Below are 22,734 nucleotides of genomic sequence, written 5' to 3' on the forward strand. Positions count from 1 at the left end.
TACGTTCTCGAAAAGCCTTACTGCTACGACAGAAATCGCGATTGATAAGATGGCCCGTGAGTAACATAAAAAAGAAGCGCCCTTATTTCTCTCACGTAATATCTTGTTACGCGGTGCTAGTGCTTAGCTCTGGTCACTGCAACAACTAAGAGGATCATGGTGTTCGGTGGAAGGCGTTGGACTGAATGTGTAATTGCGTGCTGTTCAATCCGAACACAGTTCCCGTTATTTTATTACTTAGTGCCCTACAAACCAGAACGCAGCCTGTGATCTGAAATTGAATTTCAGTATAAGCGAAGAATGAGGAAGGACATGAAAGGGAATGATTTAAAACTGTTACTTCTTCCAGGCCCATATATGTGCTTCGGCTGCTGGCGGAGAGAAAATTATTATTCTTAAAGAGTGCGTTAACGTCTCTCTCACCGATAGTAAAGGCCGGTTTGGGACTTGTTCACGCCGCCAACTATCAGGTATAAAAGGTGGCACTTTGCGCATCAAAATCAGAAGCATCTGCTCCTCCATCGTATTAGGACCACCGCCACTATGGTAAGTCACCGGCTAACTTAGCAATAACTTCCATAAGACATCATGAACAACACAAAGTTTCATCTAGTCATCTTAGTAAATTAGTAAGTTTTATGCGCAATGCTTATAAGGCGTCGACCTGTGTTTTTTTTTTTTTTTCGTTAATGTCCATGTGCCACAAAGTAGGCTTGACAAAATGTTAAATTAAAAATAAATGCGTAGGTAGCCCCCTCTACACTATTTGTATCCAAATAATATCAGTCAGCACAGCCCCGCAGGCAAAGTTAGAATATGTCGGTGTTGAGAAACACTACATCAAATGCTAGTGACTTACTACTCGATGTAAGTTAAAGTACTAATTCTTTCAAAGAAATTATAGGGCGCGAAACTAAAATAGACGCAACAATCGCTCACTTGCTGCTCGGTTGCCGGTCAGCATTTTGTTTCAGTTTTCTTTCTTTTTTTACTGTTGTAACTGCCATTGTACGTAATTACAATCAAATTATGTATCTCAGCCCGCTAAGGAAATTACAGAGCTTAGAAAATGCCCATTGCTGAGTGCACTCCACATTTGCCAAATATTAACACATTTGCGAGAACTCTAAATATCCGTTGGCGATCTACAGAAGCTGACCAAGCGGTCATCGCTACAGTTAATCTTCTCCTCATAGCTCAATAAACGTATACGAAGTGAATTGCAGGCGATTAACCTATCTAGTCCGTTATCAGTTGTGTTACCAACGCACTCATTTCTCCTTACCACATACATCACCAATAGCATCAACGACGTTTTCTCAGGTTGGTTGCTGATACATTTGAGTTGTTCGGCTAAACGCGCCCAGTGTTTGACGGATTGCTATGCCCCAGCTACAACTACCTCACCAAAAGTGTAATGTAAACCAAACAGCTTCAACTTTCAGTTTCCAGTTGTATGCCACTATCTATTGCCCTGATCGCTTGAAACCATCGAGGTCATTAGGATTGCAGTCAGTCGGAACCGCGACATCCGTGACCCCTCCGAGGTCATATATGCCTTAACTATGCCCACCAATCCTCACTACTTGACATATTTGCCATAGCCTTACAATAATATCGCATACATGTTTATTCGGACACGTTTGCCTACAATGAGCATAATTCGATAAAGCGGCGAGCTGAACATATCTTCGCAAATACTTATGCCCTTGCCGACTAAAAACAGCGCGAAACACAAGGAACGAGAAATAATGACAACACAAGCACAGAGCAAAAACTAAGGTTCATATATTGACAAGACCGGTGGAATGTGTGGCGCGGATGTATATTATGCTACAAAAGTTAGAGCTTCGATACATGGCCGGTAACTTTCCGGGTTTTTTTTTCGTGCATGTGCTATGAAATATAAATTCGCCTTCCGATAAATAAACTCCACTTCTTAGTTCTGCACTCGCGTCGTCATCCTTTCACATCACTTGTGTTTCACGCTATTCTGCGTCAGTGTGGAATACAAGCTCACCTAGGATTCTATACTTCTTTGTCCTTGCTCTTGCAGCTGCGTGCCTGCATTGTCCTCGCCTTGGCCACCTGTGCCTTTGGTCACCCACCCAGCAGCTACACCCTTGCCAGTAACCTCGGTTACGGCGTCGGCTACGGCAACCTCGGCTATTCCGGGCTCGGCTACGGTGGCCTTGGTCTCTCCCATTACGGCCTCTCCCATGGAGTTGGCTACTCTGGCCTGACTGGCTATGGTGCTGGCTACGGATACGGGTACGCCCCATCCGCCAGCTACGCCGTCGCTGCCCCAGCCGTTTCCCACACCGTCTCCACCTACCACGCTGCTCCAGCCGTGACCGCTGTGCACACCGCCCCAGCCGTGACCGCTGTCCACGCCGCCCCAGCCGTGACCGCTGTCCACGCTGCCCCAGCTGTCGCCACCTACGCCGCTGCCCCAGCTGTCACCAGGGTGGTCCAGTCCGCTCCAGTTTTCGCTAGCTACGCCGCTGCTCCAGCCGTGACCGCTGTCCACGCTGCTCCAGCTGTCCACACCGTCCACGCTGCCCCAGCCGTGACCGCTGTTCACGCTGCTCCAGCCTTCGCTACCGTCCACGCTGCCCCTGCTGTTGCCACCGTCGCCCACGCTGCTCCAGCCGTCGCAACTTACAGCGTTGCCCACGCCGCCCCAGCCGTCGCCACCTACGGTGTTGCTCACGCTGCCCCAGCTTTCGCCACTTATGGTGTTGCTCACGCTGCCCCAGCCTACTACGGGTACGGTGTTGGCTCCCTCGGCTACGGTGCCGGCAGCTACGGTTATGGTCACGGTCTCCTCGGCTACGGCCTGAACTACGGCTACGGTCTTGGCTCTCCTCTGAGCTACGGCAACCTCCTCCGCAAGAAGAAGTGTAAGTACTGCTTTATTTCCAGCACTTAGTATTCTTAGTTCAGAGTTCTTCTGGTATATCCATGCGCGGCACTAATGATACTATTTTCATTCGTTTTGCAGAAATTTACACCTTCCTGACCCTCCAATTGGACGCAATTCACAAAGCAATGGAGCAGCTTGTTTCGGGGTTTCAATGAAATGCATTGATTCTCACTGCATAATAAACTGTTCTAAAAAATGCCTGGATATCTATAGCCAATGCGTGGCATGAACATAATACATGATACAATCATACACATTTACACGAAGCCACTCGAGAGAAGCAACCATGACATTTGAACGAACGACAAGGATGCCCTGTAATTACAGCTTCCTCTTATTAAATCGGCGGTACATATATATATATATATATATATATATATATATATATATATATATATATACACGCCATTTGAAGTCTTACATTTGCCGTAGTCATCATAATTTAGCCGCTAAATAAGATTGCGTTGCTGAATGCGAGATACCATTTAAGAAACGTTGGTATCCAACTACAAACATCCGTTGCTTCAGGCAAGACAGCAAGGCCCTCTTTATAGGCCAACATGCCGGTCTATAGAGATCACATCAGCCGACGTTTTGTTTAGTCTTTCACTCAGACTGCTAGCTTGAGTGTGGTATGCAGTGGTCTTTGGTTGGCTTGTGCAACTCAGTGTGTAGGTGTCGTCCAGAAGCCTTGTCCTGAACGCATTTCTTTGGTCAGTAATGACGAATGACGGGGCGCCATGCCATGTATAATGTGGTGTATAAACAAACTGGGCAAGTTCAGATCCTGTTTCACGTGGTAGCGCTTTCGTCTCAGCATAACGACTCAACTAATCAGTAGCAATAATGATAGATTTGTTTCCTGAAGAAGACAAGGGACACGGTCCAAGAAGGCCCATTCCCAATTGTCAAAATAGCACATGCGGCGAGTCCTTTGGTTGGAGTAGGCCTGCTGGCTTTAAGGGTGGTGATTTCCGTCACTGAATTGCGCGGGAGCCTTTCACATAATGCTTGGCGTAGGCAGTGACTCTAGGCCACTAGTATACTAGTGGCCTAGAGAATGCGCCAACAATATATAGTTGGCGCATTCTTTTTCTGATCTCCCTCTTTCTATGCGTGTGCATTTTTCTTTATCTTTCTGTCTCCCCTTACCCCTTCCCAGTGCAGAGTAGCAAACTGGATCTCTACCTTCCGGTTAACCTCCCTTCCTTTCCCATCTCATTTATCTCTCTCTCTCTCTCTCCAGCTAATGTCCTTGAGCATCCCAAGTGACCGGAGGTAGGCTCGTCGGTGCAGGCTAATATAACACTATTTCGGTGGGATTGGGGTACGACTAGGAGGTCGTATTTTGCAACCACAAGATGGCCTTTTGCAAGCAAAATGACGACAATCCTCGTGAAATGAAACACGAATTGGTTATTTTGATTTATTAGCATGCCCTTTAAAATGGGCTGTCACAAGTAATCACCTAGCCTGCTTGACCTAATGAGGTATGCTATGCATGCCTTTAGTTCTAGCATTGATACATTACTCATAGATATAGTTTGTGCATTTTATTTCTTCCGTAAAAGATATATCGATCTCGGAAGATTTTTCTCCGGCGATGGACCACTGGCAGCCTAGCCCTGGGCACCAACAGCCATAACCTTTGGACAAATAAAGTTTATTCCTACACTATCCTCTACCTTTCACCGCTTACTATGCCTCTAAGGGATTTGGTTTTACAATCTCTTTCCTGCTTTTTTGCCACCAATACTCTAAATGTATCTTGTTTTTCTCGACTGTTGACCAGTTGACGCTTCCATCCACTTTAAAGCCAAGCGCATCAGGAAGGTGTACTTTAGCTACGGGTCTCTCTGGGTTGATACCTTCACATTTCATTAGGATGTGCTAAGTGGTCGCCGGATTTTAGCTGCAGCAGGCAGATGGCTCAACTTCTAGCGCATATTTGCTCCCATATGCTTTTGTCCTTAGGCAACCAGCTCTAGCCTCAAATAGCAAGGCACTGTCCTTGGAGTTATACAGGTTTTCCTTCTAATTTAATTTTTGCCATTCTTGTAAATCTCCCTGTTCCTTTTATTATTTGGTTCCGTTATTTGCATCCACATGACTGTCTCACGTTCATTTTACTGAGAACTGGGTGTTTATTTACACTACCAATTACCGTGTGCTTGGTGTCCAACTTTTTTGGCCTGTTCGTGTATTCGGTGTCCACGCTTTCACGGTATATATAATCCCCCCCCGGCGCTCCGCGTTCGCTCTTTCACCATTCGCTGCGCGCGTTCGCTCGGTTACGAGCGACAACGCGGACGCTCACCGGACTTTTCTTCTAAGCATTTTCTCAATGACATTAGTCAGCAGTGCCTTGCTCCTTGGACCTAGGTCCTGAATTAGCTGCATTGGAATTTCATCGGGTCCTGCTGCCGTGTTATTAGAATTTCCTATTCTAAATTTTGATCACGCGGAATTCTCAGTTGTTGCTGGATGTGTTTGAGTATGAACTACGCTTTCTTTCGTGCCAAAGTTACCCTAATAACATCTGCGACGTACCGAAGCGCCATGTCTCCTTCGAAGATGTTATTGTCATCATCCCTTATACATACGCGTTTGCGAATTTTATTGTGATAGCAATTATATGGACACTCCAAGCGCATTTTTGCCGTCGCCGTCGTCGTCGCTGTGAGGTTCCGTATAAAGTCCAACGGCGATAAAACCGTCGTCGCGCGCTGTACGCTGAGTGTGCAAGTGAAAGCGTGCGAGGGTGAGCCGGCAACCGCAGTTCAATCTCGCGCATGCGAGAGTGGAAGGCGGCCGGAAGCGCTGGCGCGGAGGCGCGGGGAGTTCTGCTCTTGCGGCTGCTGCTCAGGGAGCGGCCGCGTGGGCGCCTATCTCGAAAGCGATATGCGATGTGGCCGAAGTGTGCCCGCGCGGGCCTCATTTTCAAAGCTATCTGCGACGGGTAGAAAGTACATGCGCCGAGTGCTGGTAGCTTCGTATGCGGTGTGCTTTCAACGTTCGCGTTGAAACGAGAGGCAGCGCGAAGGTCAATTTTGCTCGCTGCAGCTGGCGCACTTTCTCACTTCAGTGTTTCGACGAGTTTCCGCATTCGTCGAGAGAGATGTGTTCATGTTTATCTTTGCACGCGTGACACCGTGCTTGTTTATTTAGTTAGTAAGCGAATATTGACAACTTTATACGGCTGCCGATAAAACTACTATCCTTACTTCGTATAGCTGTCTACTAACTTTCTATCGCAATCAGTGCTTCGCCTTTGGGGCGAAGCTGCGACATTTTTAGTTGCAGCTCAGAGTGCTCTTACATTGTTCCAGAATCCTTTTGGGCGACTTTGTCTTTTTTGCGAATGTTACGCACCCGACGTTCACTTGCGCATTTAATTTTCTATTGCACGACCTCACTTGCCAGCCTTCTCTTTTCTCGGTAATTGTCCATCTTTATAAGGAGAACCTCTTCGTGTTCTCCCAACTTTCTGGCTTCGCGATGATTCCTAGACGCATACGTACGCTCTTCTCTTGCTTGCTTTATTTTCTTCTGCACATTTTGTGGTTAGCCATTTTCTGGCCACGTTGGGGCACTGGATATAACCAGTGTCACTAGGCATAAATGAAATACACAAATAAAAAAGTCGCAGTTTCGTCCGAAAGGCGGAGCGTCGATTGCGATATCAAATTAGTGGACAGCTATACAAAGTAATAGTAGTTTTATCAGCCGTGTAACCTTGTAAACATATCATACTAAGTTAACAAGCATGGTAGCACGCGCGCACAAGCAAACATGAATGCATCTTACTCGATGACCGCAGAAACTGGCTGTCAAAACGCTGGAGTGAGTCAGCGCAGGAGCAGCCGCGAGCGAATTGAGCTTCGTGCCAGCGCTCGCATCAACGGGATCTCAGACACGAAAACACAGGAACACAGGGAGGGCGGACTTGGCACCGCTGCAGAAGCCTTTCAAGATACAGCCGCGCGGGCGGGCGTACACGGCACACAACACCCCCCCCCCCCCCATGCCCTCCCCCTGGAGCCTTCCATCGCGGCGGCACCGCGCTGCCGCAGTAAAGCGCAACCCTTCCACCTGCCCCCCCCCCCCCCCCCCCCCCCGCTCAATACCTCTGGCAGGGCGGGAGCGCGCAGCCACTGTAAAGCGGTAGCCTAAGGACAAAAAATACCGGAGCAAATATTCGGAACTAGATGAGGCCTGTGTATGCTGCAGTAAAGATCCAGAGAACACTCAGCACATACTAATTGAAAGCGACGGGATCCACCCAGCGAGAACCGTAGGTAACGTGCAACTCCCAGAAACGCTTCGGTTTAAAGTGAAAGGAAACATCAACAGATCAGCCGTAGAGATAAGCTAGAGATGATTAGAGTACTGGTGGAAAAAAAGCAGGGAAAAGTTGGATACGACCTGATCTCTTAAAATCATAGGTAGCGGTACAAGGTAAATTTTTGAAAAAGAAAAATAATGAGAGGTATACAAAAACGCTAGATAAAGAACATGTATAGTATACCTGATTAAACCAAGCAGGCTAGGTGACTATTTGTCGCCGCACCGTTTCAAAGGGGATGCCAATAAATCATCATCAGCGTGGCCCCACCACCTCCCTACCCTCCCTCTGGAGCGTTGTGCGCGACTGGAAGACTGCGCGTACTTCCCGCTTTTCGCCCTTGCGTGCGCGTGCCGCGATTGCCGGCGCACCATCGCGTGATTTAATTGACTCGCACATACAGCGTATGACTCGCGGCAACGACTTTACCACCTGTGGACATTATACGGAATCTCACGGCGACGACGACAACGACGACGGTGGCGGAATTTCGCCTAGAGTGTCCATATAATTGCTATCGCCATAAAATATTCGATAAATCAGTGAGCGTTCAGGGCCGTCTTGTAAAGAAATGCGGCGTTCAAATTGGTCCGGATAAGATTTCGGCACTGCTCAACTTTCCACGCCCACTTCGTGCAAAAGAACTGCGTAGCTTCCTCACTGTCGCCTCATACTGCCGACGCTTCATCCGAGACTTTGCCACTGTTGCCGCGCCCCTCCATGGACTTCTTGCCAGTGCCATTTCTTTCCAGTGGTGCGATCGGTGCGAAGCCGCTTATCAGGAACTTAAGCAAGCCCTGACCGCCCCACTCGTCCTTTATAATTTTGATGGTAATTAAGGCCTCCTCTCTACCGCTCACTGACGCTAGCGGCCAACGAATTGGCACCGTGGTGTTGAAGCGCGACCGCGCTTCTTCCGAGAATGTTGTCGCATTTGGAAGACGCGTTTTGAATTCCCAGACAAATAAGTGCACACTCACCGAACAGGAGTGGCTGGCTTTTGTATGGTCGGTGCATAAATTTCGCCCATACCTACATGGTCGGCATTTTGGTGTTGTTACCGATGATCAGGCCTTATGTTGGTTGTCAACGATCAAAAAGTTGTGAGGGTGCCTTGGCAACTTAATTCTCACATTATACGAGCATATGGTTTCGATGTCGTTTATAAGTATTGAAGGAAGCCCCAAAAAAGCTGACGCAATTGCCCGCTGCCCACTATACCGCCATATTTCGATCACATTACGTCAACCTGCCAATTTGGCATTGCGGACGTTGCGTCTTCCGTTTTCTCTATGGTTTCCTGATCCAGTTGCCATATAGCCGCCGTTCTGTGTTTTCCGCTAACCAGCGCACTGATCCTTATTGCCACGACATCATGGATCCCATCAGTGGTGTTGCAATCCCACCTAACACCAGGCTTCGAAGACAGCTCAAACTCTAACAAATTGGAGCATGGGGTTCTCTACCACTACATTTTTCAATCGGTGGGCCATCGATGGGTTGCAACCATTCCGCGCTCTCCCCGTGCTGAATTTCTCCAGGCTTCTCACGATTATCCGACGTCTGGCCACTTGGGTTAACAGAACATCCGTGAGCAAATATGCAGCCGAAACTTCTGGCCAGGTCTTTCAACCAGCGTAGTCACCTATGTCACCTCATGCACTCTTTGGCAACGGCACAAGTGACCTACCACAGCACCCGCTGGGACTCTACAACCACTTGCTTGTCCAGCAGAACCCTTAGCTATCGTGAGCATCGACCTTTACGGCCCTCTCCCGGCCACTGCAGATGACACTAGTGTGAATTACCTCTGCCGAAGCTACCTCTGTCTGCTAAGGGACTGCTTCGGAAGTAGCTCCCTTGTTCCTTCTTGCTATTTACTTGCGCCATGGAGCCCCTTGCATCCTTTCGAGCAACCGCGGCAAGGCATTTCTCTCAAACACGCTAGATGAAGTACTCCGAGGCTGCAACACCGTGCACAAGAGAACCTACGGCTACCACCCCATACCAGTGAACTCACAGAAAAGTTCAATCGCACACTGAGTGAAATGCTTTCCATGTATATCCAACCTGATCACCACAGCACGGATGCCATTCTCTCCTTTGTAACATTTGCCTACAACACCACTATCCAGCGAACCACAGGCGACGCTTCATTTTTCCTTGTCTACAGCCGACATCCAACCTTTGCCATCGACGTTTCCTTCTTTTCTGGTTCTGTGAACACTTAACCATTCATTTGCGACCAGTTTCTGTCTTGCCCAATGTTGCCACCATGCTCGCATAAACAAGAAGGCGAGCCAGGAAGAATGCGGGAGTGGTTATGATGCCACTCACCGTGTCGTTTTCTGCCACCCTGGCAACGATGTTCCTACTGCTTTGGAAAACCTGTGCTAATAGCTGGTTTATGTGAAAAGCCTCAATCTCAGTACACCAGCCCCTATAAAGTCATAGAGCAGGCCTCCCCAGTGAACTACTGCGTTACACCTGTTGATACACTGATTGACAGACGCTGCCGCGGGAGAGAAATCATGCATGTTTGCCGCCTCAAGTCATTCCATCGGCGCTCCACGCTAGCTTAATTTGCAGCCAAGCTCGCTGCTTCCATCCACGGGGGCAATTCGGGCAATTATGGACGTCCTCTTCATCATCTGTACTTAACTATCACTAACCATCACTGAGCGCGCTAGCTCGTGCTTTGGGAATAAAGCGTCGGTTCAACAGTTGCTTCTGAAGATATATACACATATATATTAACAGCTTGTCGCATTACTTTGTTGAATATTCTGATCCCTCCAATACTGACAGTGCTGCTTGCATTTTCTCCGTATCACAGCTGCTCCATATCGTTGAAGAGCAACGTCGTGACGCCTACATCAAAGCACTCATGGACCGTTTTGAGTACTCTCTGGCCGATGCTACGCTTCCTTGTCCTCCGTGACGGTACTCTGTCCGGTAGTAATCATGACCCGGAAGGCTCTGATTTCCTACTTGTACTTCCTTAAGACCTCCGCTCAACCGTTCTAGAAGAGCTTAACGAAGCCCCTATCTCGAAGCGTATCTCAAGCCTACGACCGAGTACGCCACCGTTTTTTCTGGCCGGGCCTTGCCCATGCCGTACAAAGTTACGTCGCCGTTTGTGACCTTGCCAAAGACGCAAGAAGCCATCACAGCTCCCCGCTGGTTACCTGCAACCACTCGACATGCCGGCCAAGCCCTTCCATTGTGTCGGCTTAGACCTTCTCGGCCTCTTTCCCGAATCTACATCGGGGAACAAGTGGGTTGCTGTCGCGGAATGCGGACAACAGCAAGACATTCCCTTTCCGTAATTGAATAGTTGCGCTCCGATCGTGATAGAAGGCGGCTTGCATAAGCAATAACGCGATCCTGGCCACGCTGACGCTGGTCTAGGACAGCACCTACGTCATGAGCAATGGCATCTGTACGCAACTCTGTAGGAGCACCAGGGTCGAAGTGGGCGAGAATGGGTGGTGAGGTACGGAGGGTGACGAGATGAGACAAGGCGGCAGCTTCTGAGGTATACTTAATAGAATTGTACGCCTTTCTTCAAAAAATAATAAGGGGTCATGCATTGTAATAAAATCTTGAACAAAGCGACGGTTGTACGAGTATAGCCCAACAGAACATCGAAAGTCTCGGGTGTCTTCGGAACCGGAAAGTCTCGGACAGCGCGACCTTTGTCGGCATCTTTTGGCGGGATATACATACATATATAATTCGTTAAGAGACAGGAAGATAGAGGTGTGGATCAGATAGCAAACGAGGATATCCGATATTCTAGTTGATATTAAGAGAAACAAATGGAGCTGGGCAGGCCATGTAATGCGTAGGATAGCTAACCGGTGGACCATTAGAGTTACAGGATGGGTGGAAAAAGAAAAAAAAAGCGCAGTTGAGGACGGCAGAAAACGAGGTGGGGTGATGAAGTTATTAAATTCGCAGGACCAAGGTGGGATCAGCTAGTGCAAGACAGGGGTAATTGGAGATTGCTGGGATAGGCCTTCGTCCTGCAGTGTACATAAAATATAGGCTGAGGATGGTGATGATATATAAATCAAGAAAAAGTTCTGTAGGTACGGTGCACAAGGAGTTGAAGAAATGAAGGGGACACACGACAATGGCATGTTTAATGGTTTAAAGTTTCGACCGGGGCACGGCCGAAATAATATACCATTAAACATGCCATTTCCGTAAGTGTGCCCCTTCGTTTGTCCAACTATACATATATATATATATATATGGATAGCTATATCGATAGATAGATAGATAGATAGATAGATGAGTAGATATGTGCTTTACTACACAAAACGATATGCCGAGGGACGCTTGCAAAGGTAACGTTTACGAAGATATCAGCCTATGTTCGGGTCTATGCGGGTTTTTTAGTGAAATACGAAGTTTCCCTAAATGGTATCTCTCACAGAACAACACATTGATTGCTTGCTTATGATGGTGATGATTGCACTAAATGTAATATTTCTAATGTAGCATGTGCATACACTTCTGTTTTATTTAAGGAAGCTATAATTACAACACAGCTTTGTTGATAATAAAACTTTGCGGCTGATTCTCTCACGTGGTTTCATGTACATAGATCACATGGGACGCTTTTAAATAAGTGGACATTTTCGAAAGAACAGTTTATTATGCAGTGACGATCAATCCGCTTGATTGAAGCCTCCAAAGAATCTGTTTCATTCCTTTGCGAATTGCGTCCAATCGGAGGGTCAGGAACGCATATATTTCTGCAAAAAGAATGAAAAACGTATCATTAGTGCCGCGCACGGATATACCACAACAACTCTAAAGTAAGAATACTAAGTGCTGGGAATAAAGCAGTACTTACACTTCTTCTTGCGGAGGAGGTTTCCGTAGCTCAGAGGAGAACCAAGACCGTAGCCGTAGTTCAGGCCATAGCCGAGGAGACCGTGGCCATAACCGTAGCTGCCGGCACCGTAGCCGAGGGAGCCAACACCGTACCCGTAGTAGGCTGGGGCAGCGTGAGCAACACCATAAGTGGCGACAGCTGGGGCAGCGTGAGCAACACCGTAGGTGGCGACAGCTGGAGCAGCGTGGGTGACGGTGGCAACAGCAGGGGCAGCGTGGACGGCAGCGAAGGCTGGAGTAGCGTGAACGGCGGTCACGGCTGGGGCAGCGTGGACGGTATGGACAGCTGGAGCAGCATGGACAGCGGTCACTGCTGGAGCAGCAGCGTAGCTAGCGAAAACTGGAGCGGACTGGACCACCCTGGTGACAGCTGGGGCAGCGGCGTAGGTGGCAACAGCTGGGGCGGCGTGGACTGCAGTGACGGCTGGAGCAGCATGGACAGCGGTCACGGCTGGAGCAGCGTGGTAGGTGGAGACAGTGTGGGAAACGGCTGGGGCAGCCACGGCGTAGCTGGCGGATGGGGCATATCCGTATCCGTAGCCGGCACCGTAGCCAGTCAGGCCGGAGTAGCCAACACCGTGAGAAAGGCCGTAATGGGAGAGACCAAGGCCGCCATAGCCGAGACCTGAATAGCCCAGGTTTCCGTAGCCAAGGCCGTAACCGAGGTTGCTGGCGAGGGTGTAGCCACCGGCAACGTGGCCAACATGACCAGCGAAGGCGCCGGCGGCCAAGGCGAGGACGATGCAGGCGCGCAGCTGGAAGAGCAAGGGCAAAGTACTGAATGCTGGACGAGTTTGCATTCAAAACAGACGAAGAATATCGTGAAGCGCAAGGTAGGGGAAAGAATGACCACATGAGCGTAGAACTTACAAGTGAAGTTTATGAACGCGATTATATATTTCATAGCACTCACATGTGAAAAAAAAACTTAAACGTTACTGGCCATGTAATTTAGCTTGAACTTGTGCAGCATCACATGCGTCCGCGCCACACACCTGTCAGCGCTCGCGTGGTCATTATTTCTCCTCCCTTGTGTTTCGCGCTATCCTTCCTGAGCAAGGAGTGAGCAAGGACATAGATAATTGCGAATATATGTTCAGCTCGGCGCTTTATGACACTATGCTCATTATAAAAACGTATGCGAAATTGTAACACTGTGCTGAAGAAGTGAAGTACTTTTGTAGGCACATGAGAACGCGTCGGGTCGTTGATGCTATTGTAAAGTGTACTTGTCAACCACAGATGCGGCTGTTTCGACTGACTGCAATCGTAATGACCTAGATGATGTCAAGTGATCAGGGCTGACGACATGCACTTGAAAAATGAAAGTTCAAGTTGGTTGATTTACGTTACGTTTTTGGGAAGAAAGTTGTGGCTGGGGAATAGTAATCTGTGAAGCACTCCATGCAGTTGGCCGACCAAGTCCACTGTATCATGACCTGGCTGAGAAAACTTCGGTGATGACAGTGAGTATGCATGTGGTCAAGGGAAATTATTGCGTTGGAAAGACGGCTCATAACTGACTCGATAGGTTATTCACCTGAACTCCGCTTCGTATACACATATTGAGCTATGACGAGAAGATTAAAAGTAGCGATGACCGATTCCTCAGTTTATACATCCGAAAGCGCATTTGAATTCCTGCAAAATTCTTAACATTTTGCAAAATTAGATGACATTAGGCAGCGGCAATTTTCTAATATATTTATATTCATAGCCAGCTGAAAGGAATATGTTACTACAGTTGAATTATGCACAATGGGAGTCTGAAAATTAAAGAAAAATACTAAACATAGATGCTGACTGGAACCCGAGTAAAGCGTGATCAATTCTTGCGTCTTTCCTTGTTGCTATTCTGCGCCCCTTCCATTTCTTAGAAAACAACTAGTACTTTCACCTGTGTGGAGTAGCTAAGCACTAACATATCATGCAGCGTTTCTCCATCCACGTACATTCGAATTGTACCCGTGGGGCTTTGCTCACAGATATTATTTGAATACGGATATATGTAAAGTGGGATACTAGCCATTCTTAATTTAACATTTTGACAAGCGTACTTTGTGATACATAGACGGAGAAGGGAAAACACAGGTCACAGCATTACCAATTTTTGGTATAAAATTCACTAATGAAAGAAGCCTAACTTATGCTTCACCCGTACAGTAGTGGTCATGGTCACTTATGGAAGTTAGTGTTAACTTAGCCTATTACCATGGTGGCGGTGGTCCTAATTCAATGGAGGAGCAGATGCTACTGATTTTGCTGCGTAAAATACCAGCTTTTATACCTGATAGTTGGATGCAAGAACAAGTCACAAATCGGCCTTGACTGATAGTGAGAGAGGCGTTACCGTGCTTTTTAGGAATAATAATTTTCTCTCCGCCAGCAGCAGAAGCACACATGCGCCTGGAAGAAGTACTAGATTTAAATTATTCCTATTCTCCTATTTCCTAATCCTTCATTTATAGTGGAATGATCGAAAAGTGGCTCTTCTTTCTGTTTCAAGTCCCAGGCTGGTTTTTTTTTGTTCACCGTGCGAGACGTAATAAAACCAAAAGAACTAGCTTCTGATCAGACAGTAGTCAATTACACATTCACTCCATGGCCTTAAACAGAACACTAAAAGCCCTAACGCAGTTGCATTGCCCATAGCTGTGCACGAGCCCATCGTAACCGAACGTTGCGGGGAAGAATAAGGGCGCTCCATTATCTTTCTCTTTTTCGGGTGTGCCTTCGAATGTAAATGAGTATTTTCATAGTTACATTAAGGTATTTCGAAAACGCAGTGGATTAGCAGAATGTGGGTGGAATTGTATATTAGCTTAATTTATTGAGGGTCAATTTTGTGATTATCATCTTGAGATATAGAAGCGCTCGAGAAGGATCAAACAACGTAAAATTGTTTTCATCCAAAATTGTGACACCCATACCAGAGTCGTGACAGTAAAAAAAGTTAATTACGATTTGATTATTCTAATCTTTCGCAAAAATTATGTCCCCTAAGCTAAAACGCCGACTGTGCAATCAGGTTTCGACTACCTAGCATTATGTTTTGAGTAAAATTAGCGTTAATTTAGATTTGAAGACCTTGTTCTTCTCAACAGTACGGCCGCCACCTATCCGTGGTGATCACGGACAGACACTGTGCGCGAAGTGTGTTGAACTATTAGAACTATTAGAAATTTTTTCCCAACGCTCCAGGAGTTTTCAGACCACGCTCGGAAATAGAAGTTTAACATAATAAATAGAAGAAATCAAAGCAACAGACACGTCTTCTGGCTGGTTTGGTGTTGGTGCTCTTGTCTTGCGGAATAGCTTGCTCGTAGAACAACGCAACTATCTTTACTACCCTAAATGTGTCCAGGCTGACCGACTTGTTTTCATCGGAGTTGCTCAGTGATAAAACATATACCCAATACCTTCATTGCAACAAAAGACATCATCAAGAGCGCAATTTCATCATAAAGCAAACCTTTATAACCTATGTATGCCTACTTTCTTATCAATCAGGCTTAAATCGCACATGTTCAATGAGAGGACCCTAAAAAGGCAAGCGACTCCCGTTAAAGTGCAGCAGGCTTTGTCGTAAAGGCTGACGGAGGCCTTGAAGCAAAAAGGCAAGGGGTTCGATTTGTAACCTTGCTTCGTCTTCTTTATGGCACATTGCCTCAGGTAGCATGCTTCATGTCTTCCACTATCGTGATATCTTCCACTTCCTTCTTACTAAGCGCAAGCAGTAATTAATTAGCACACTACAGCCGTTCCGCTGGAGTCAACCTTCCCTGCCCAAGATTTATTGCAGGCCAATTTCTATCCGATAAACGAATTGTATGCCTTATTAAATTACCTGGCAATTAGGCAACTGCATGTGGCAGGTGCGAGCGATAGCGGCGTTGCCCGTAATGGTATTTTCAAGCCTTCCTGGTTTTCGCTGGGCTCCTGGAGGATTTTTTCCCGATTTCGCTAGAAATAATTGCCCTCGTGTTGTGCGCGCTTTTCAATAAGACTAACTATTGCTTCTGCCAATGCCACCAAAGGCGTCCTGGGCCTCTTGCTGCTTAGTCCATGTTCTTCACAGCTCAGTAAGAGCTGCAGCACCAACGCTGCAGTCATTCACTCAATAAGACCCTTTGACCATGAATCAAATGGACAGGTGTTGTTACGTAAGAATTGCCTTGGTTGGTTTATGGATAGTTTAGTTGTCCATCGTTGCTGTTGGCTTCATTTTGGGGCAAATAGTTGTCACTTGCTCCTAGCTTAGAAACAATATGTAGCCTTAGGCTGTCCGCTACCGAGCGTACCACGCGTGTCGTTGAATCGGCCTCCAAGAGAGACGTTCGTGATAGTTTATACAAAAAATATCTTGCAGCGCTACTTCCTACCGGTAATGAAGCATTATAAGATCTCGTGACGCGCCATTTAAACATAAAGCGCTGCTTGAACAAACGGTACTTAGGTAAGACGAGTTTTTAAGGGCGGAACTGAAAGAACAAAGCACTAATGAAGAGAGACAAGGACGTCGCGGTACTTAGGTTGCAACGGCGTGTGGCCAAACGGCTGAATACTTTACGGAAGCCGTTTGTGTAGCAGTACGCACAATGAGGTCTGAGTGTAGAGCTCGTGCCATTATGCAGTAAACAAAACTATTTCGGTCACACTTCACCGATGCCTTATCCCTGAAATTTATTCGCAGGATTGAAACGGCTACATATTGCGAAATCGACCCATTCGGTCAGCGCTGTTTTGCATTCTGGCACACCAAGAGCACTTAGCGAACATTTGGCTCAAACCCTTTTGGCCCGCAATCCAGAAGCGCTATCAGAGATCCGCAACGGTCGCTGCTATCGCTGCCTGAATGAGACGAAGCAAGGTTGCAGCGCGAAGCCCTTGTCTTTGTTGCTTCAAGGGCTACATCACTCTCTACGACAAAGCCTGCTGCACTTTAATGGAGGATGCTTGCCAATAGAGGCCTCTCATAGAACAGACAATTTAGGAAAACAATTGATAAGTATACTACACAATTATGCAGATCCAATGCACGTTTTCGAATCTACGTAATCTACGTGAAGCGAAGCTTTCGTCAAGTGGGCACTGAAATGCTACAAATTGGCCCGATGCATTCCTGGGAATATGACGTAAATGAATAAGGCGCACGCGCGTGTGCTCTCGCGCTGCCGTGCTATGCAATATGACAGCTCTTATGTTGGCTTGCATTTGTTTTCTTGCGATTTATTTGATATGTAGCACCCGCTTCCTTGCCAATCCCCCTGTTGTGTTCCTGTGCCGTAGTATGAAAATCATCATATTTATCATAAGCACGCGGCGATCATCTCATAATGGTTGCAGGCGCTGGCGCGATAGAAGTATAGGTGCAATGTTATGATGATGGCTTCGAAAGTAGGCATAATAGTTCAGCGGAAACCCGCTAGGTGGAGAGAAGTAATTAAAGGGAAATTGAGACATCCACCCAAATGCAGCAATTGCTACAAAGGAAACCCATACGGGTTCCTCGAAAGAAAGCCTCGCAGTTGAAGATAAAATTCGTCCTTGTCCGGGACTAGAACCCGGGACCACCGCCTTTCCGGGGCAGCCGCTCTACCATCTGAGCTAACCAGGCGGCTAGCAGATGGCAGGGCGAAGTCGAATTTGTCAATAACTCGAAGCAAAGACCTACAAAGGAACCTACAAAGTAACCTACAAAGGAACCCGTATAGGTTTCCTTTGTAGCAATTGCTGCATTTGGGTGGATGTCTCATTTCCCTGAAAGTAGGCATATATAGGTTATAAAGGTTTGCTTTGTCATTCAATTGCGCTCTTGATGACGTATATTACTTGCAATGAGGGTATTATGTATTGACGCGTGTGCAAAACCAGCCCACCGCAAGCACCCCAATGCAGCCGGTCTCCCGGTCACCAACAGGTAACCGTTCTTCATCCACTGGTTCCCATTCGCTATCGTGGTGCAGCCTTTGAAGACATTGAAGACTGGCTTGACAAGTACGAGCGCATCGCACAGATCAACCAGTGCACCGAACAGCAAAAGCTCTCCCACGTCTATTTCGCCCTTGACGACAATGGCCGTACTTGGTACGAGAACCGCGAAGCTAGCCTAACGACATGGGATGACTTTCGCCAGAAAATCACCCATACTTTTGCAAGTGCCGACCGACGTGACCGCGCCCAGCAGTTGATGGAGCTACGGGTGCAACAACCCAATGAGTCGGTCCCAATGTTCGCCGAAGACATATCTCGTTCCTTTCTTTCAAGAGTTCGCGGGGCTTGTGCGGAATCCACCAGTCACTGTCGCTGATTTCATCAAAGAGGCAACGGCTATTGAGCGGGCCCTTCATCAACGATGCAGGCAGTACGATCGACTGTCCACCAGCACCGCAATCAATGCTGCCGCATTGACTCCAGAGTATCAGAGCCCCTTACGTGAATTGATCAGAGAGCTCGTCAGAGAAGAAATTCACAAGATTCTGACACCGGCGCTGAATAGCTACGTTGCGTCAATCGCCGAAGTGGTCCGTGCCGAAATCCGGCAGGCGTTACCGGCAGCCGATCGTCCAGACCACTAGCGTCCAATGAGTTACGCCGCCGCTGTCCGATGTCCGCCAACCGTTACAACCACGGTGGGCTGATCAGTTTTGCTTGAACTGGTTGTCTCGTTGTTCCTGAAGAACGTCTCCGAGCCTTCTCTTGGCGTTGTACCGCGACAGTATATTTGATATCACTGAGTAACTCCGAAGGGGAACAGCGTGGTGAGCAGGCTGTTCAACAGCCTGTTCAGCCTGTGAGCAGGCTGTTGAACAGCCTGTTCAGCCTGTGAGCAGGCTGTTGAACAGCCTGGACAAATGGTGAACAGCCTGGACACATTTGTACGGGCAGTAAAGATGGTTGCGCTGTCCTATGAGCAAGCTATTCGGCAAGACGACAGCAACAGCACCAGACCGGCCAGCAGAAGTGTGTTGATTTCATTTCTTATATTTAGTAGGTTAAATTTCCATTTACGAAGCCGAGCGTTCGCTAAAAATGTTAGTTATAATAGTTAAACACACATCGCGCAGACTAACTATCTGTCTTCACCATGGTACGCGGACGGCCGTACTGTTTCGCACTGTGGTGTTCTTGCTGTTTATATATGAGATGTGGGAAAGTCTCGATATCACTGGACTCTGCGCAACGGTAGGACGACGGAGCTTAGGCTGAATTTTAAAGAAGGAAGGACTGACACTGCTGAGCCTTGTGACATGTGCAACAGCAAACGTACCGTAAGCTCGATGCAGGTTCTCAGCAATATAGGAATACAAATGTGTTCATTCGAGCTCAGCACGGTTGAAGAAGCGCGCACCGCGCTACGAAGAATCCGTGTGAACGAGTGCGCGAAGTCAACTTCTATACCAAAACTGCTGAAATTATGCAAGGTCTTATAACCTAAACTAAAGCTAACTTTAAGCAAAATCTGCTTGCACAGGCGGTGTTTTCGTATTAGAGGACACGATAGTTGGGAAATATTAGATTAATGAAAATATATGGGACGTTTTTACTGCCACGATCATGATATGGTTGTCAAGGTCATGGTTGCCAACTTCACGTTGTTTGCTTCTCCTCGAGCGCTTCTGCTTCCAGATAATCATCATAAAATCGACAGTCATTGAGCTAATATCGAGTTCCACCCACATCCAACTAATGCACTACGTTTTGGAAATGCCTTAACGCAAATATTAAAATAATAATTTGCATGGGAAGCCACACCCGAAAACAGAAAGATAATGGAGCGCCAGCATTTCTTCCGCGCAACGTCCGGTTACGCCGCGTTCGCGCACAGCTCTTTGCACTGCAGCTACTTCAGGGCTCATAGTATTCCGTTGAAGGCGATGGAGTGAATGTGTAATTGACTACTGTCTGATTAGAAGGTAGTCCTTTTGGTTTTATTACGTGTCTCACGACTTGAAACATAAAGAGAAGGCACTTTTTGAATATTCCAGTATAAATGAAGGTTAAGGAAAAAAAGAGAATAGGAATAATTTAAAACTATTACTTTTTCCTACGCGCACATGTGATTCGGCTGCTGGCGGAGAGAAAATCTGTTATTCTTAAAGAGCACGGTAACGCCTCTCTCACTATCAGTCAAGGCTGGTTTGTGGTTTGTTTTCATATCCAACTATCAGGTACAAAAGCGGGAATTTCATGCATCGAAATCAGAAGCATCTCCTCCTCCATCGAATTAGGAATTCTGCCACTATCGTAAATCGTGGGCTAAGTTAGCACTAACTTCCGTATGCCTCCATGTATACTACTGAAGGGGTGAAGCTTCGATTAGTAAATTCTATACCCAAAATTTGTAAGGTTGTGATCTGTGTTTTCCCAATTCCGTCCATGCACCACAAAGTACACTTTGTGCATGTATCGCCATTGCAATCGCCGAAGGTTTCTCAGCCTAGTCATGATACAGTTGACTTGGTCGGCCAAGTGCACCGAGCGTTGAGGGATTATTATGGCCCCTTCTCAACTTTCTCGCCATAAAACTAATGCAAACCGACCAACTTGAAGATTCATTTTTCTGGTGCTTGATCATCTGGTTGATAATCTACTGCCCTGACCACTTGAAACCACCGAGTTCATTAGGATCTCAGTCAATCGAAACCGTCACATCCGAGGTTGAACAAAACACTTCACAATATAATCAACGACCCGCCGGGGTCTCATGCTTCCAAAATGTCCACTAACACTCACTACTTCACTTTTTCTGCAAAAGTGTTACAACAATTTCGCATACGTTTTTATTCGGGACATTTTTGCCTACAATGAGCATGATTGTATAAAGCGACGAGCTGAACATATTTTCGTAAATACGTATGTCCTTCTTGCTCACGAAGAATAGCGCGAAGCAAAGAGGAGAAATAATAAACATAGGAGTGCAGAACAAAGATTGTCGTTTATATATTCGCAAGTCCGGAGACAGGTTTGTGGCGAGGACACACGTGATTCAGCAGAATTTTGAGCACCATTACACGGGCAGTAATGTTTAGGATCTTTTCACGTATGTGTGCAATGGAAGTATATAATCGCGTTTATAAACTTCACATGGAAGTTTTACCTTCGAGTCATCATTCTTTCACGTTCCATGCGTTTCGCGCTTTTCTTTGTCAGTGTGGCATACAAACTCGGCCAGCGTTCCGTACTTATTTGCCCTTGTTTTTGCAGCTGCGTGCCTGCATCGTCCTCGCAATGGCCGGCCAGCCAGCGCCTTCGCTGGTCACGTTGGTCACATTGCCGGTGGATACACCCTCGCCAGCAACCTCGGTTACGGCCTTGGCTACGGAAACCTCGGCTATTCAGGTCTCGGCTATGGCGGCCTTGGTTTCTCCCATTAAGGCCTTTCTCACGGTGTTGGCTACTCCGGCCTGACTGGATACAGATACGGATACGCCCATCCGCCAGCTACGCCGTGGCTGCCCCAGCCGTTTGCCACACCGTCTCCACCTACCACGCTGCTCCAGCCGTTACCGCTGTCCATGCTGCTTCAGCCGTCACCGCTGTCCACGCCACCCCAGCTGTCACCAGGATGATCCCAGTCCGCTCTAGTTTTCGATAGCTACGCCGCTGCTCCAGCCGTGACCACTGTCCACGCTGCTCCAGCTGTCGATACCGTCCACGCTGCCCCAGCCGTGAAAGCTGTTCACACTGCGCCAACCTTCGCTACCGTCCACGCCGCCCTAGCTGTTGCCACCGTCACCACGCTGCTCCAGCCGTCGCAACTTACAGCGTTGCCCACGCCGCCCCAGCCGTCGCCACTACGGTGTTACTCACGCTGCCCCAGCTGTCACCACTTATGGCGTTGCTCACGCTCCACCGGCCTACTATACAGTAAGGTGTTGGCTCCCTCGGCTACGGTGCTGGCAGCTACGGTTATGGCCACGGTCTCCTCGGCTACTGCCTGAACTACGGCTACGGTCTTCGCTCTCCTCTGAGCTACGACAATCTCCTGCGCAAGAAGTGTAAGTACTGCTTTATTCCCAGCACTTAGTATTCTTATGTCAGAGTTGTTGTGATATATCCTTGCGCAGCACTAATGATACGTTTTTAATTCATTTTGCAGAAATTTACGCCTTCCTGACCCTCCCATTGGACGCAATTGGCAAAGCAATGGAGCAGATTGTTTCGTAGTTTCAAATAAGCGTGTTGATTCTAACTGCATAATAAACTGTTCTGTCAAAAATGTTTGCTATTTAGAACAGTCTCATGGGATGCTCATCTAGATGCATGAAACCACACAAGAGAATTAGCCGTCAAGTTTGAATTATCAGCAATGCTTTCTTGGAATTACAAGCTTCCTGAAATTAAAATGGAAGTGTATGTACACGCTGCATACGGAAATTTTACATTTACAGTGTCATAACCATCATACGCTTGAGAGCATTGTCTTGCTCAATGAGAGATAACATTCGGAAAAACTGGGTATTTAATTAAAAAAATGAAAGTAGAACCAAACTTGGGTTGATATCTTCGTAAGCGGTAGCATTCTTTATATGCGTATATCAAGCATTTACAT

The 22,734-nt window shown here is 47.3% G+C and overlaps 2 protein-coding genes across 5 annotated transcripts; one reads left to right on the forward strand and one right to left on the reverse strand.

Moving 5' to 3' along the window:
* The first annotated feature begins 448 nt into the window (after positions 1-448).
* On the forward strand, positions 449-22,401 carry LOC119435211 (cuticle protein 16.5-like). Of its 3 annotated transcripts, none has more exons than XM_049659744.1 (3): positions 449-546; positions 2,057-2,903; positions 22,282-22,401. In XM_049659744.1, coding segments are annotated over exons 1-3 (852 nt in total). In that variant the 5' UTR covers positions 449-543; the 3' UTR covers positions 22,284-22,401. The 3 variants fall into 3 exon arrangements, with proteins under 3 accessions (XP_049515701.1, XP_037558056.1, XP_049515700.1); XM_037702128.2 differs by lacking the exon at positions 22,282-22,401 and adding an exon at positions 3,005-3,202; XM_049659743.1 differs by lacking the exon at positions 22,282-22,401 and having other exon boundaries at positions 2,057-2,932.
* LOC119435210 (cuticle protein 16.5-like) lies at positions 11,891-14,530 on the reverse strand. Of its 2 annotated transcripts, XM_049659745.1 has the most exons (3): positions 14,391-14,530; positions 12,139-12,934; positions 11,891-12,037 (listed from the first exon to the last, which is right to left on the reverse strand). In XM_049659745.1, coding segments are annotated over exons 1-3 (801 nt in total). In that variant the 5' UTR covers positions 14,394-14,530; the 3' UTR covers positions 11,891-12,035. The 2 variants fall into 2 exon arrangements, with proteins under 2 accessions (XP_049515702.1, XP_037558055.2); XM_037702127.2 differs by lacking the exon at positions 11,891-12,037 and having other exon boundaries at positions 12,110-12,934.
* Positions 22,402-22,734: the final 333 nt, after the last annotated feature.

This window comes from Dermacentor silvarum, unplaced genomic scaffold (genome assembly GCF_013339745.2).
Source record: "Dermacentor silvarum isolate Dsil-2018 unplaced genomic scaffold, BIME_Dsil_1.4 Seq530, whole genome shotgun sequence".
Taxonomy (NCBI): Eukaryota; Metazoa; Arthropoda; class Arachnida; order Ixodida; family Ixodidae; genus Dermacentor; species Dermacentor silvarum.